At 41.6% G+C, this 16,560-nt stretch overlaps 1 protein-coding gene across 1 annotated transcript in view; it reads right to left on the bottom strand.

Annotated features, from left to right (window-relative positions):
• Positions 1–16,560, bottom strand: part of CCT2 (chaperonin containing TCP1 subunit 2) — a 20,666-nt gene extending 4,106 nt beyond the window's left edge. Inside the window, exons 1-15 of the mRNA XM_003797814.3 lie at positions 16,501–16,560; positions 15,731–15,805; positions 15,577–15,642; positions 14,206–14,317; positions 13,736–13,812; positions 13,467–13,579; positions 12,881–13,083; positions 9,309–9,409; positions 8,956–9,083; positions 7,088–7,191; positions 3,667–3,786; positions 2,856–2,984; positions 2,563–2,666; positions 2,216–2,315; positions 940–1,081 (exon numbers count right to left, since the gene is read on the bottom strand). Coding sequence (XP_003797862.1) covers positions 940–1,081; positions 2,216–2,315; positions 2,563–2,666; positions 2,856–2,984; positions 3,667–3,786; positions 7,088–7,191; positions 8,956–9,083; positions 9,309–9,409; positions 12,881–13,083; positions 13,467–13,579; positions 13,736–13,812; positions 14,206–14,317; positions 15,577–15,642; positions 15,731–15,805; positions 16,501–16,503 — 1,577 coding nt within the window. The 5' untranslated portion in view covers positions 16,504–16,560. The remainder of the gene's footprint in view (positions 1–939; positions 1,082–2,215; positions 2,316–2,562; positions 2,667–2,855; positions 2,985–3,666; positions 3,787–7,087; positions 7,192–8,955; positions 9,084–9,308; positions 9,410–12,880; positions 13,084–13,466; positions 13,580–13,735; positions 13,813–14,205; positions 14,318–15,576; positions 15,643–15,730; positions 15,806–16,500) is intronic.

Consider the following 16,560-nt stretch of genomic DNA (forward strand, 5'->3'; position numbering starts at 1 on the left):
TTATGTTGCCCTCGGTAGAGTGCCATGGTGTCACAGCTTACAGCAACCTCAAACTCTTAGGCTTAAGCAATTCTCGTGTCTCAGCTTCCCAAGTAGCTGGGACTACAGGCACCCATCACAATGCCCGGCTACTTTTTTGTTGCAACTGTCACTGTTGTTTAGCTGGCCTGGGCTGGGTTTGAACCTGCTAATCTTGGTGCATGTGGCTGGTGCCCTACCCACTAAGCTATGGGCACTATCTACTACGGAATTTTTAAGATTTAAGGCTGTCACCCTGTGGCATCACAGTTCACAGCAATCTCAAATTCTTGGGCTTCAGCAATTCTCTTGCCTCAGCCCCCCAAGTAGGTGGAACTGTAGGTGATCACCACAATACCCAGCTATTTTTGTTATTGTTGCTGCAGTTGTCGTTGTTTTGTTTAGCTGGCCTGGGCTAGGTCTGAACGTGCCAGCCTTGGTGTATGTGGCTGGCGCCCTAGCCTCTGAGCTATAGGTGCTGCCCCCAATTAGCCATTTTTATGTGAAAGTTTTTTAAAAATTTAAGAAAAACTACTAGAATAAAATCACATAAGGAACCCTGCACATTGTGCTTATGAATGTTTATATGAAAAAATGTACCCAAGATGAAAATGATGGGAGCCAATGCATCCTGGCAAAAAGACATGAGCTACTGCTGATAAACCTCCCTTCAACCCCAGTATTTGGCCTTTTCAAGCCTGCTTTTTATGCTCTTTCAAGAGCTACTCCACAGCTGCCCATTCCTCTTACCCACTAAGCTTTTCTAGTTTAAATGTAAGAGTGGAATTACATAACTTATGAAGTATTTTTATCTAGGCAAAAAGTCTCCATTTTTCCATTACAGTTGTCAAATACAGCCCCCTATTTTGTTTCAGTGCCAGTAACTTTTTCTGAGAAGTGAGTGCTACAACAGCACAGTACCTTGGTGCCGCTTTGATGATATTGTCCACACGGAGAATCACCTCTGCTGCTTCAGCTGCACTCAAAAGAACTTGTCGCTTCACTTGAAAACTTTCTGTTATGCCCAGTACAGACATATCTCCAATGGTACCTTCCCTCATATCTGAAAACAAAAATTATTTACTGTAAGTAGTTTTAATAAATGAATTATCAAAATACCTCTAATGATTTAATAAAATCACTATTATTAGGAAGATTACAATGCCCAACTACTTGATTTAGTAAGCAGATCAGCCTATAGATACACTCAAGGAACAGCCTTTTGAAAAACCAGAAGGTCAACTACTGATTACCTGTACAGACAGCAACAATGTCAAACAACAAAAAATTATACAGGAACACCAGACCATTTATATTAATTTTCTACCTATTTTACCTGTACCTATTGCAAATTATTGCAAAAACTGTGCTCATTGTTCATAGTGTGTAATCTTAAGAATTGAAAGAAATTTTAGTCATCTACTTTTTTTTTTAAGAGACAGAGTCTCACTTTATTACTCACTAGAGTACAGCGACGTCACAGCTCACAGCAATCTCCAACTCCCAGGCTTAGGCGATTCTCTTGCCTCAGCCTCCTGAGTAGCTAGGACTACAGGTGCCTGCCACAACACCCGGCTACTTTTTTGTTGCAGTTTGGTCTGGGCTGGGTTTGAACCTGCCACCCTCGGTATACAGGGCCAGCACCCTACTCACTGAGCCACAGGTGCTGCCCTCTACTGAACTTATTAATAATTCTATTTCATCTTCCGAAAGATTAATTGGTCCTCTATTATTTAACAATGGGATTATCTATCTGCTTAAGACTATTTCTGGAATGTACTGCATAGCTTGTCAGATTTTGCAATCTGAATTAAATCTGCCTCACTGGCCACTATAATCTACGGATTGAAGATCTGTGCGTAAGAGGAATGCAGAGTTAACATTAATTTTATAAGAAACATTAGTTTATACTTTTTTCAGACTATGAGTACTGTTTACGTATTTAATTCCTATGGTCCTTCTAACTGATGGCATACCTCTTATGTAGTTAACAGTTTTGGCAGTGTTGAGGATATAAAGTTAAACATGTTTTCCCAGTATACAATGGCTACGAAGCCACAGGCCATACGCATCTTTTACACAGTTACCGTGAGAACTTTCATGTTCTCCCACCGTCCCCACTGTGTGCAGACAAAAAAAAACACCTGGTGAAAAAAACTACTTTTAGGAACTACACAAAGTTCCCCTGCTTCCTTACCCAGCCCCGCGGTTACATTGCCTTCACTGTGGGCAGCCCGGAGCTGGGCCACCAGGTCTGCACTGTCGTAGCCTGCATTGTCAGCTATGATGGTTGGCAACTAGGAAAGAAATAAAACAATTAACCACCTACTCTAAGAACCACTGATTTACTAAGTAGAAGGATAGCTAGTTAAAATTAAACCTTGGGAAACAACATAAAATGTGTTTCCTTTTAATCACTGCTCACAGAAAGGATATGCTGTGGCATCAAATTTAAAAGCAGTTATTAACCAGTTCATTTTTTATTCATTTTAAAACTTTCAATTAGTCACAAAATTTAAGTTCAGATTATTTTTATCAACTTACCATTCTTAGTGCTTTAGCAAAAGATTCCATTGCAACAGCTTCTTTGCCTGGTGTTCTATTGGCAAGCTGTGTCACAGCATGAGCCATCAACATCTCAGAACAGCCTACAGATTGAAATTCAAAAAAATACTGTTATGGTTAGTTATCTTCAAGACACTGAACTGACTGACTTTTCATCAGGTGTCATCAAGCATTTCAAAGTCAATTGCAAAGGCAATATTAACTTTCTGTAAGAACCACTAAAACCACTTATACTTTAATAAAAGAAAATACATTATTTTCTAAATGCTCACCTCCTCCATAAACTGTTCGAGAATCCTTCACAGTTTGGGCAAGAACACACAGTGCATCATGCAAAGATCTTTCTGCTTCATCTAAAATTTGTTGAGTGGCACCACGCAGAACAATGGTGCAAGCCTCACCTAAAGGTAAAACGTAACATTCTTATGTTAGAGACCACTAGTTACTAAACATAAAACAGTATGCTATTATCTATGTAGGACTGATTACGATATGAGGTTTTGAAAGCTCATACATCTTCTACTGTTTACTACGCATTCTCTTTTATATATTCCATGTTTACAACAGCTCTAAGTAAACAAGAAAAAACTATGTTCACTAAGCCATGGTAGAAACGAGGCTGACGTCAAAAGGGATTGAAACAAAACATGGTATGTTAACTTTTCTTATTTATTTATTTGAGACAGTGTCTTAATCTGTCGCCCTGGGTAGAGTGCAGTGGCATCACAGCTCACAGCAACCTCAAACTCTTGGGCTCAAGCGATCCCCTGTCCCAACTTTTGGAGTAACTGGGAATATAAATACCCACGCTATGCCTGGCTAATTTTTTCTATTTTCAGTAGAGATGGGTCTTGGTCTGGCTCAGGTTAATCTGGAACTCTTCAGCTCAAGCAATCCACCCACCTCAGCCTACAAGAGTGCTGTGGGATTACAGGAAGGAACCGCAACACTCAGCCTTTAACTCAACTCTTGGGACTTAAAAGGTATAATTTCCTGGGAAATTCTAACTGTCTTTCACTTCAACAGAGCTGCCAAACAAGGATTCAGACACCTCAAGCAGAATCTACATAGTCAGTCACTCACCGAGGGCAACTCCAGAAAAGTGAATGAGTTTGTCTTCTCCAATCATGACTTCCTCAATAAGTTTGCAACTTCCAAGCTTCACCAGTTCTGGGTGATCAAAGGTAGAGGCAATTTCACCACCTGTAACATGAATACGTATTAATTAAATGCATGACAGGTTTAAAATTCTTGTTTTCTAGCAAGTAGGTGCCCACAACCCCCAGGTATTTTTTTGTTGCAGTTGTCATTGTTGTTTACCTGGCCCGGGCCTCAGTGCACATGGCTGGCACCATAACCCTTACATGTTATTTGTGTTCCTATCTTCCTTCCAACTTCCAAGCTGTAAATTGAACAGATCAGTCACTTCCTTTCCTACTTTTATTTTTTTTTTTTGAGACAAGAGTCTCACTTTGTCACCCCCAGTACAAAGCCCTGGCTTCACAGCTTAATTACAGCAACCTCAAACTCTTGAGCTCAAGCAATTCTCTTGCCTTCAGCCTCCTAAGTAACTGGGACTACAGGTGCCTGCCTTGACGCCTAGCTATTTTTTTTTAGAGATGAGGTCTTGCTGTAGTTCAGGCTGGTCTCAAACTCTCAAGCTTAGGCAATCTGCCCATCTTGGCTTCCCAAAGTACTGGGATTACAGGCATGAGCCACCTCGCCCGTCCCCTTTCCTATTTAGCCAAATAAAAGACAGTTTCCCTTTCAAAATCTTTTTCTCTAGTCATTACTCTTTTAATAATGTGGATTATGCACATTCTCAACCAACCTTTCTTTTGTAACTTCTTCCTGATACATCTACTGAATAATTAATGCTGTTACCTATTTTACAACAAATTTATTAAAAGACCCTAGTCTTAGACCGGGCACCGTGGCTCACACCTGTAATTTTAGCACTCCAGGAGGCCGAGGTGGATGGACTGCCTGAGGGCACATGTTTGGGACAAACCTGAGCCAGAATGAGACTTCATCTCTAAAAATAGCCAGGTGTTGTACTGAACACTTGGAATCCCAGCTACTTGGGAGGCTGAGGCAAGAGAATTGCCTGAGGCTCAGTGCCTGTACCGTAGCTCAGTGCTTAAGGCGCCGGCCATGTACACTGAAGCTGGCAGGTTCAAAACCAACCTGGGCCAGCTAAACCATGACAACAAAAAAACCAGCCGGGCATTGTGGCGGGTGCCTGTAGTCCCAGCTTTTTGGGAGGCTGAGGCAAGAGAGCTGCTTAAGCCCAAGAGTTGAAGGTTGCTATGAGCTGTGATGCCATGGCACACCACCAAGGGCAACACAGTGAAACTGTTTCAAAAAAAAAAAAAAAAGAGAGAGAATTGCCTGAGCCCAAGAATTTGAGGTTGCTGTGAGCTGTGACACCACAGCACTCTACTGAGGGTGACAAAGTGAGACTGTCTTAAAAAGAAAAAAAAACAAAAAACAAAAAACTCCCATCTTCTAAATTCTTAATTTGTAGTCATAATTTGTTTTTTTGAATCAGAGTCTGAAGCTGTTGCCCTGGGTAGTGTACCGTGGCGTCATAGCTCACAGCAACCTCCAACTCTTGGGTTCAAGTGAGCCTCTTGCTCCAGTTTTTCTATTTTTAGTAGAAATGGGATCTCGCTTTTGCTCAGAACTCGTGAGCTCTAGCAATCCACCTGCCTTCACCTCCCAGAGTGCTAGGATTATAGGCATGAGCCACCACGCCCCACCTGTACTCATAATTTATACAGCTATAAGTTCTTTTTAATTTGGTTTGGAAATTTCAAATGAATATGACAGTCCTAGTGACTCTGTATCTCAAAACCCAGGTCTCCTTAATTCTCATTCCCAGATCCCAAACCAACTTTCTAACCTATTCATTCACTGTCAGAGACCTAACATTTAGATATAGGTTATTAAACTTTAGTTTTTCAAGGACTACTTAGAGATTATTATAAAAGCCATAATCACAAATAAGTTGTACTCTGCTATTATTATAGACATAATCACATTTAACTTGTGAACATAATTTTAACTCAACACAACTGGGATTTTATCTCTCATACTTCTATTGAGGAGCCTGGAGTATACTAACTTTACCATACGTTGCTAAATTATTTCATTTATTCAATACATGAATGGTGACTCATCCCTGTAATTCTAGCACTCGGGGAGGCTGAGGCAGGTGGATTGCCTGAGCTCTCTAATTCGAGACCAGCCTGAGATACAGTGAGACCTTGCATCTAAAAATAGCTGGGCGTTGTGGTGGGTGCGGGTAGTCCCAGCTACTTGGGAGGCTGAGGCAAAAGAATTGCTTGAGCCCTGGAGTCTGAGGTTGCTGTGAGCATTTGACACCATGGCACTCTACTGGGAGAGATAAACTGAGACTATGTCTCAAAAAAAACAAAAACAAACTATTACTTTCAATAATTTTTAAAAATTAACAAAAGCAGTATTTAAGTACAAGTTAAGTACTTGACCTGCTCTTCAGCAGACAGTAGGTGTTCAATAAAGGTTACTATTATAATTGTACCACTATCCAGAACACAAAACATTCAATTACTTAACAGAAATAAATTAATAAATTCAATAAAGACTTAACTAAGACTCCTTTAACCTCTAATTTGTTCAGATAATGTTTAGAACAGTGAACTTACAGGTCTGTGAGGAAAAAAATCCCAGTGTCTTTAAGCAGTAACATAATTAAGAAATCTTGTACTTGTGGCAAACCTAGTATACAACTTGATATATTAAAAACAATGTAACCTGGGGCAGCACCTGTGGCTCAAGTAGGGTGCCAGCCCCATATACCAGGGATAGCGGGTTCAAGCCCGGCCCTGGCCAAAACTGCAAAAACAAAAAACAAACAAACAACATAACCTGGTATACTTTAAAATAACTACAATAGTGGGATTAGAATGTTCCAAGTGAGAAGTGTCTGAGGCAATGATGAGTGCCACACTACCGATTTCACTCAACTTGTGCATCTGTAACAGAGTATCACATGTACTCTAAAGATATACAACTATTACCTGCCCATAACTAAAATAAAAATAACATAACTAAATTTAAAATGTACAAATGCCTCCTTAAAGAGACTTCTCTGTATTTTCTTATTTTTGAGACACTTTGTCACCCTTGTAGAGTACCGTGGCATCACAGCTCACAGCAACCTCAAACTCCTGGGCTTAAGAGATTCTCTTGCCTCAGCCTTCCAAGTAGCTGGGACTACATGCACCCACCACAACCCCCAACTATTTTTTTTTTTTTTTTTTTTAAGAGACAGGGTCTCACTCTTGCTCAGGCTAGTCTCCAACACCTGAACTCAGGCAATCTACCCACCTTAGCTTCCCAGAGTGCTAGGATTATAGGCCAACTTTTTTGTATTTTCAATGAGCTGCATAAAGTTAACATTCAATAAATCCAAGAGTAACTATTATATTTGTGAGAAATCAATGCTTTTTTTTCATACCTGTAACTAGAGCAAGGCGTTCCACACCTGCAAAGTCTGCATGCTCAATAGCCATGACACCAGCAGCACCAAAGAGCTGTTCAGGGTAATTATAAATTAACTGCCTGTAAATAAAATACATAAAAACATGCTTAAAACCATTACTTCACAAGAGAAACTAAAACTAAAAAACAAGAAACACTTTTACATCACCAGTAGTCATAAGAAATGCAAATCAGAATATACTATTTCTCACCTGTACAATAAATCATAGCAATAATGTACCCACGTTAGCACTGAAAACAGGTTTTGTTATATTGCTACTGATTATATAAATTGATCTCATAATTCTGAAAAGTAATTAGCAATAATGCATCAAAAACCTTATCTACTTCAGCGTGCTGTTGTGTCATAGCTTACAGCAACCACACACACTTGGGCTCAAGTGATCCTCTTGCCTCAGCCTCCAGAGTATCTGAGACTACAGGTGTGTGCTGCAACACCCAGCTAGTTTTGTGTTTTAGTAGAGATGGGTGTCTCACTCTTGCTCTGGCTGGTCACGAACTCCTGAGCTCAAGGGATCCACCTGCCTCAGCCTCAGAGTGCCAGGGTTAGTAAGCACGGTGCCCAGCCCTTGATCTACATTTCTTATAGAAAAAATAAAGTCAGAGTGAAAAAAAGGAAAATATATTTGTATGTTTTGACTTTTGGGAATCTAACACAAACTAACATTAGCAATAAAAAACTAAGTATTTAAAATTTTAAGATTTTTTTTTTTTTTCAGTTTTTGGCCAAGGCTGGGTTTAAACCCACCACCTCCAGCATATGGGGCCGGCGCCTCACTCTTTGAGCCACAGGCACCACTATAAAATTTTAAGATTTTTAAGAATTTTTATAAGGGCTAGATGCAGTGGCTCACGCATGTAATCCTAGCACTCTGGCCAACATGGGTGAATTGCCAGAGCTCAGGAGTTTGAGACCAGCCTGAGCAAGAACAAGACCCCAACTCTAAAACCAGTCAGGTGTTGTGACCGGCACCTGTTGTCCTAGCTACTTGGGAGGCTGAGGCAAGAGCATCACTTTAGCTCAAGAGTTTAAGAATGCTGGCAGTGCCTGTAGCTCAGTGGTTAGGGCACCAGCCACATACACCAAGGCTGGTGAGTTCGAACTGGCCCAGAGCCAGCTAAAACAACGACAACTGCAACAACAAAAAAAATAGCGAGGCATTGTGGCAGGTGCCTATCGTCCCAGCTACTTGGGAGGCTAAGGCAAGCGAATCACTTAAGCCCAAGAGTTTGCAGTTGCTGTGATGCCATGGCACTCTACCCAGGGCAACAGCTTGAAACTGTCTCCAAAAAAAAAAAAAAAAGAATTTTTATATTTAACAATGAATCTTTCCTTCTTTTTTTTTTTTTTTTTTTGAGACAGAGCCTCAAGCTGTCCCCCTGGGTAGAGTGTTGTGGCATTACAGCTCACAGCAACCTCCAACTCCTGGGCTCAAGCGAGTCTCCTGCCTCCGCCTCCCAAGTAGCTGGGACCACAGGCGCCCGCCACAACGCCTGGCTATTTTTTGGTTGCAGCCGTCATTGTTGTTTGGCGGTCCGGGCTGGGGATTCGAACCTGCCACCTTAGGTGTACATGGCTGGCGCCTTAGCCGGTTGAGCTATCAGTGCCGAGCCAACAATGAATCTTGCCAATGAACTAAATGTTCCACTAGAAGAGTGTGTGCAAACCACAAAAATTGTGGCCAAGTTATGAAAATCCACAATTTTAAGTGAAAATATACATAGCAGTTCCTACATAATCACTGTTTAAACATAAATAATCCAATCAAAAGCATTTCCTTAAATTGCTTTGGTAGACTACAGATATTGTTAGCAAACACAGACCTGTTAATAAAGCAATTTATTCCATGCTTAAGAATACGCTCCACTTTCTCCTTCATTTTTTCCTTCTCTGCATGTTCTATTTCTGCAACCTTTGCTGTAGAATCAACTCTTACCCGGGAACCAAATATCTAAGACAAAGAAAAGCATAATTAGAGCATCAGTTTCATTATTATTATTCAAGAGTCCCACAGCATTTGAGCATTTTTGTCAACACATATATCAAAAAGTGTACATATATGGTTAAGTGCATATATATATTCATACATACATCCCAAGCTTTTCAGGGAAAATGATTCTAACCTGAGTTTATATAGCAGTCAGCAATTAGAATTTCAAGAAATGTAGTTACATACCTTTATTTTGTCTGTATCCATTCCAGTATTTGCAATAAGAATTTTAGCATTTTCAATTCGTTTTGGTTGATTTACTCCAATTTTTTTATCCAATAGAAAGCCTACAATGAATTGAAGGGCACTATTGTATTAAACACTTCAAAAATACACTAGTAAACCTTATAAAACTGTTTTATTAAATTACTATTTCAAAGAAAACACCTAAGTCCAATTTACCAAACTCCTAGAACCTATAAAACATCCCAGTGGACCAGTGGTCACAAAATCAACTGAGTTATTTAAAAAACAATATATGAAGGGGCAGCACCTGTGGCTCAGTGAGTAGGGCGCCGGCCCCATATACCGGGTGGCAGGTTCGAACCTGGCCCACCAAATTGCAACAAAAAATAGCTGGGCATTGTGGCGGGTGCCTCTAGTCCCAGCTATTCGGGAGGCTGAGGCAAGAGAATTGCCTAAGCCAAGAGCTGGAGGTTGCTGTGAGCTGTGACATCACAGCACTCTGCTGAGGGTGACAAAGTGAGACTGTGTCTCAAAAAAACAAACAAGCAAAACCAAAAACAAAACAATATATGAAGCAAAAAAATATAAGGGCACAGTACAGATAGTAAAAGCAAATAGTATTTTTAAACCTTTATTTCAGAGATACTACAGGCTTGGAGCCGTAGCTCAATGAGTAGGGTGCTGACCACATAGACCAAGGCTGGTGGGTTCTAAGCCGGCCCAGGCCTGCTAAACAACAATGACAACTGCAACCAAAGAATAGCCAGAAAACAAAGAATAATCAGATACATACTACACACAGGCATATGAGCTGTAATGGAAAGACATTAGGTTAAGTCCTTAAAACCAACACAAGAGAAAAGAAGCTGTGAAGATTCAGAAGATTCAAAAACATAGGACATGGCTAGAAATTACTTAAACTTCCTGAAGAACTCAGACTGATGTAAAATGAAGAAACTATAGTAAATGGAGTCAGATAAACCTGCCTCAATGTGCCTGTGATGCTCACTGGTTATATGATCTTGGACAAATTATTCACCCAGATACCTATCTGTAAAACAGAAATACAACTAGTGGCAGAGAGGTACTAATTATCAGCCTAGCTGTTCATGCAAAACCATCGTAAGCCTAGTATTGTCCTTAGGGCAATTTTTGGTTATATCAGAAATTGTTTTATCTTACAAAGCCATTATTAGCTCTGGTTTTCTGCTCTGTTTAGCTGAACCTAATCCTCATCACCACACCATCATAATATGGACTAAATGACTAAAATTCCTATTACAATGCCTGACATAAAAGCGACATCCAAATACAGAACGGTTCATGCTACCATACTAGTTTTAATAATCTTTCCCTACCACCAGCCCCTATTAGAAATCTATAGAGCCCTTGCATATAAATTTTACCAACAATATTTTCAAAATTGGTGTGTCTCTTAAAATAAATGGAGACACATGAAATATAGCAAAACCAAGAGTCAAAATCACAGGTAAAAGCAAAAGTTGTAAAGCATAACCTAATCCTTTATCCTTGCAGAATGGCTATACTTTCTATAGATGATCTTCTGAAACAAATAGAAGGTGAAGATGCTTCGAAAAACTGTATGCTAATTAGGCTGGCCTTGGTGTCTTACACCTGTAATCCTAGCCCCCTGGGAGGCCTGAGGCAGGTGTATTGCCTTACCTCACAGGTTCAAAACCAGTCTAAGAGTGAGACCCCATCTCTAAAAAAAAAAATTAGCCAGCTACTGGGGAGGCTGAAACAAGAGAATCACTTGAGCCCATGAGTCTGAAGTTGCCATGACTTGCACTGACCCTTGACAGCAATCCCAGCATTCTGGGAGGTTGAGGTGGGAGGATCCACTGAGCTCAGTAGTTTAAAACCAGCCTGAGCCAAGAGGGAGATCCTGTCTCTACAAAAAAAGAAAAATGAGGCCGGGCATGGCAGCTCATACCTATAATCCCAGTACTTGGGAGGCTGAAGTGGGTAGACTGCCTGAGTTCACAGGTTTGAGACCAGCCTAAGCCAGAACAAGACCAGCTACTTGGGAGGCTAAAGTAAGAGGATCACTTGAACCCAAGAGTTTGAGGTTGCTATAAGATAAGACAAGGGTCTACCAAGGGTGACCAAGTAAGACTGTCTCAAAAAAAAAAAGAAAAGAAAAATTAGCTAGATGTTGTGGCAAGGTCTGTAATCTAGCTACTCTGGCAGGAGGATCACTTGAGCCCTGGAATTTAAGGCTGCTGTGAGCTATGCTGATGTTAAGGCACTCCAGCCTCTTGGGGCAACAGAGTGAAATTCAGTATTAAAACAAAAAGGATGATTGCTAAGACTCATCACTATTCAAAAACCAGATCTTTTTGCTGAGCATGGTGGCTCACGCCTGTAATCTTAGCACTTTGGGAGGTGGAGGTGAGTGGACTGCTTGAGCCCAGGGGTTCAAGACCAACCTGAGCAAGAATGAGACCTGATTTCAACTAAAAATAGAAAAAATTAGCCAAGTGTAGTGGTGCACCCCTGTAGTCTCAGCTACTCCGGAGACTGAGGCAAGAAGATTGCTCAAGCCCAGGAGTTTGAGGTTGCTGTGAATTATGATGCCATGGCACTCTACCCAGGGCAACAGAGTGAGACTCTTTGTCTCAAACCTCCCCCACCCCCGCCCCCAAATCTAGAGTCATCCCTCAGTATACTCAGGGGACCGGTTCTGGGACCTCTGTGGCTAACAAAATCTGCAAATACTCAAATCTCACTCAGTCCTAAAGAACCAGTGGATACAAAAAGTACTGCCCTCCCCCACCTTCACACACTGAAAATACTATATTTTCCATCTGATTTTGGCTGCAGATGCAGAATCTGTAGCTATACAGGGCTGGATATATTAAAAATAAGATTATTTAATATTATTATTTTCTAAAAAATAGTAGAAAACCCAAGTATAGGCAAATCCACACAGTTCAAGCCTATGTTATTCAAGGGTCAACTGTATAATCTCAACCTAACTTACTCAGACCTTTCCTAGAAAATACAAATAATCCTTATGAAAGAACCTTTTGACAACTGACTTCTAATAAAACCTAGTGGCAAAGAAATTGCTGGAATAGTGTAGAAAAATGAAGTATACTGTCAATAAAATGACAAAAAAAGTTGCCAGCATGATTTATGTCCTTAAAGAGAAGTTCACAGCTGGGTGCTGTGGCTTGTGCCTGTAATCTCAGCACTTTGAGGCAGAGGTGGGAAGCCAGGAATGCTTGAAGCCAGGAATTTGAGACCACCCCAAACAACATGGCAGACCCCTACTCTACAAAAAATAGAAAAAATTAGAAGAGGATGGCAAAGTATACTTCTAGTCCCAGCTAATTGTGAGGCTGAGGCAAAAAGAGTTTACGGTTATAATGAATTACCACACCGCTGAACTTTAGCTCAGGCAACAGAGCAAGAACCTGTCTCCCCGCGCCCCCCCCCCAAAAGACACAAGTTCACTTCTCCCAATTAACTAAAAACAGAATTCACTCAATATCCAGCCCTCAGCATCTGATCAAAGCATATTTCTTGTATGTGACATTCATACATACCTTCATCTAAATATGAATCTGCCAGACTTCCTCCTAGCTTCTTGATGACATGAATTGCTTCCAGATTACCAGAACCTTTGAGTCTGAGAACAGCTTCCACAGCTAACTTAGTAAAGTGGTCTTTGTGATGAGTAAGAAGTTTTGAGGATAATGTTGTTCCTGCAATATTCATTAGATCTTCACGGAATTTAACTTCATCAGAACTAAAACCAACCAAACAAAAAGAAAATCATGTTTGTTCTTTTATCCAAAGATTATCAACCCTAACTTTTCAAAATTTTTTATCCAGATAGTCATATGACAACAGATAACTTTACCCCACACTTTCGGGCCTGGAAGTCATATGAAAAGAATTACACCTCACTGGTAATCAGAAAACACAAATTGAAGGATATTATTTTATTTTCCCCACCAAAATGACAAGAAAAAAAACAAAACAGAGAAGGAACATAAGCAAATAACTGTCCAGTGTCGCCAACAATGCAGGAACATTAACGTTGTTTTACAGCTGTGAGAGTATACATTGACTTTTCAATTATCAAGCACATTATAAAAGAGCATTGTATGTTCAGAACACTATACCAACCCATGATCAACTGTGGACTGCAACAGAGCCTCTCTTGCAGCCTTTGTAGCATCTCTCCAACCTGCAATGATGGTCTGTGGATGAATCTTTTTTGCAATTAAAGATTCTGCTTCCTATTAATAAACAGTTACAGAAATAACAATTACAAGTAGAAAGTGAATAAACACTCATCAACAGTAAAGATGTAGAAAGGACTTGATTATTTCTGATATTCAAAACCACGATAGCAAGAGTTGAGAGTAGTGGTAGAGCTGCTCAGTTGTTCTTACCCTCAGTAATTCTGCTGCTAAAACAGTAACAGAGGTAGTGCCATCACCAACTTCATCATCTTGAACTCTTGACATATCTAAAAAAGAAATTAGTTGTCAAATCAAAATTACCTCTCTGTAGCTTACTAAGTCTCCAAAAATACCCACTTCCAATCTAAATCTCACTTGTTAAGAAACATTTATAGGGTAGCACCTGTTGCTCAGTGAGTAGGGCGCCAGTCCCATATACTGAGGGTGGCAGGTTCAAACCCAGCCCCAGCCAAACTGCAACAACAACAACAACAACAAAAATACCCAGGCATTGTGTCAGGCACCTGTGGTCCCAGCTGCTCGGGAGGCTGAGGCAAGAGAATCACCTATACCCAAGAACTGGAGGTTGCTGGGAGCTTTGACGCCACAGTACTCTATCAAGGGCGACAAGTGAGACTCTGTCTCTTAAAAAAGAAAGAAACATTTATATGTAGACTCACCAACTAAAACTTTAGCTGCTGGATTGTCAACACCGATGTTTTTGAGAATGGTGGCACCGTCGTTGGTTACCATAAGAGAAGCATCTCGTCCACTACTTAAGAGAATTTTGTCCTAAAAGAAAAATTATTTGGTTCAAGTTAAAACATTAAGTACATCCTAAAAAATGCATGAGTCAAAATCAGTGCTCTCACATACAAGTGTGTAAGCACTCTAATATCCAGCATTTTGGCAGTTATCTATTCAAACGTTTTCAGTCGCTATGCCCTGTGACCAAACCTTGGCATCTACCCCTAGAAACACTAGAAGCACAGGGAGACACAAACCAGGTTTGTTTCAGCACTGTCAACACCAAGAACAATGTAAAAACCTAAATGTTCACAATACAGTCATAATTATAAAAGATTAAGTGATAGAACAATCATGCCACAAAATATTATTTGGCAGTTATTTGCTTACACTGAAAAGAAGTTATAAGAGCAAACTAAAGAAAAAATGCTTATAAATAGACATTATTAGCAAAACATTACATGAAAATATGTAAGAATACAGAATACATACATATGTCTACAAAAACGGACAAAAAAATAGTGGGAAGGCTTAGTGCCTCTAGCTCAATGGCTGGGGTGCCAGCCACATACACCGGAGCTGCTGGGTTAGAACCCAGCCCAGGCCTGCCAAACAATGACAACTACAACCAAAAAAATAGCCAGGCTTTGTGGCAGATGCCTGTAGTCCCAGCTACTTGGGAGGCTGAAGCAAAATCGCTTAAGCCCAAGAGTTGGGGCTCGGCGCCTATGGCTCAACCGGCTAAGGCGCCAGCCACGTACACCTAAGGTGGCGGGTTCAAATCCCCAGCCCGGACCCGCCAAACAACAATGACGGCTGCAACCAAAAAACAGCCGGGCGTTGTGGCGGGCGCCTGTGGTCCCAGCTACTTGGGAGGTGGAGGCAGGAGACTCGCTTGAGCCCAGGACTTGGAGGTTGCTGTGAGATGTAATGCCACGGCACTCTACCCAGGGGGACAGCTTGAGGCTCTGTCTCAAAAAAAAAAAAAAAAAAAAAAAGCCCAAGAGTTGGAGGTTGCTGTGAGCTATGACACCATAGCACTCTACCAAGGGCAACATAGAGAGACTCTGTCTTAAAAATATATATATATATGTGTATACATTTATATATTAAAGATTGCAAATGATAACAGTGGCTGCCACCAGGAAGAGGTGTGGGATTGGGGATGGCGATCCAAGGGGAATTTCGTTTTTAGAAGTGATATTCCCCTTACTTTTATAATTGAGAGTTAAATGTTACCTTTTATTTCCATTAAGGGCTACAAAACAATATTAAAACTTGTAAAAATTCTCAACTTTTCTTACCATGCCCTTGGGTCCCAACGTGCTCTTTACCAAGTCTCCAATGGCAATGGCACCGATAAAAGATGACTGGAGTAAAAACATCATGATTGTCAGAATCGTTTTTACAGAAAATAGTACAATTCATATTTAAAAGAATGAGGAGAACGAGGCTTACCAGACGAGCTGTCTCTGCTCTCTCTTCATCAGCTCCAGCCTTGAAGATGTTCACAGGTGCAAGGGAGAGGGACGCCTACAAAATAAAACCGTTCAGTCTGATTACTACTTTAACATATACTCGACATCTCCCACAAGTCTTGATAAGTAGAAACCGAAGAGAAAATTCACTTAAAACATATTGTTGAATTTTCATACATATGAAGCCTCCGACATTTGAACGGCCGGAGGGAAGGATTTACAGAAGGGCATTATGGAGCTTTTTAGATTTACAAAGGCCCCAGGAATATAAATTATGCATCAGAGAGATTAAGCACGAGACGCAACACGTTCACGAACGACGAAGCAGGCGGTGGTGGCAGGACACAGGCATGACCCAGCCCGAGGGCGACGGAACGCGTGGCCTCCATCTTCCCCAACGGACGGCTCCGGCCTCCGCCCCAAGAGGGAGGGCGGAGCCGGCCCGGAGCTAGACATTTCTCGCTACTGGGGAGTCCCCGGCCACGCGGCCCCGGGCTGCGGACAGGCCGGGTCAGAATGCGCCCCCGGCGCTACGGCCCGCCCCTCCCCCTGGCCGGCACGCAGGCACCGCCGACAGGGCGGGCCAGGCCCCACGCCGCTCGGCCCGCGCCATGTGCGGCGGGCTTCGGAGACAGATACGGGGAGCCCACGACGCTGGGAGGACAGAGCCAGCGGTGGGGTGGCAGGGCACAGTGGCGCAGGGGCAAGGGACAAGGGACACTGGGCCAGGCGACACTGGGCCAGGCTCACCATGGTTCCGAGTTCAGCACGGACACAACTCCCTCACAGCTCGCGCCACCGGGCCTGCAG

This window comes from Otolemur garnettii, unplaced genomic scaffold (genome assembly GCF_000181295.1).
Source record: "Otolemur garnettii isolate 467f Iridium unplaced genomic scaffold, OtoGar3 scaffold00125, whole genome shotgun sequence".
Taxonomy (NCBI): domain Eukaryota; kingdom Metazoa; phylum Chordata; class Mammalia; order Primates; family Galagidae; genus Otolemur; species Otolemur garnettii.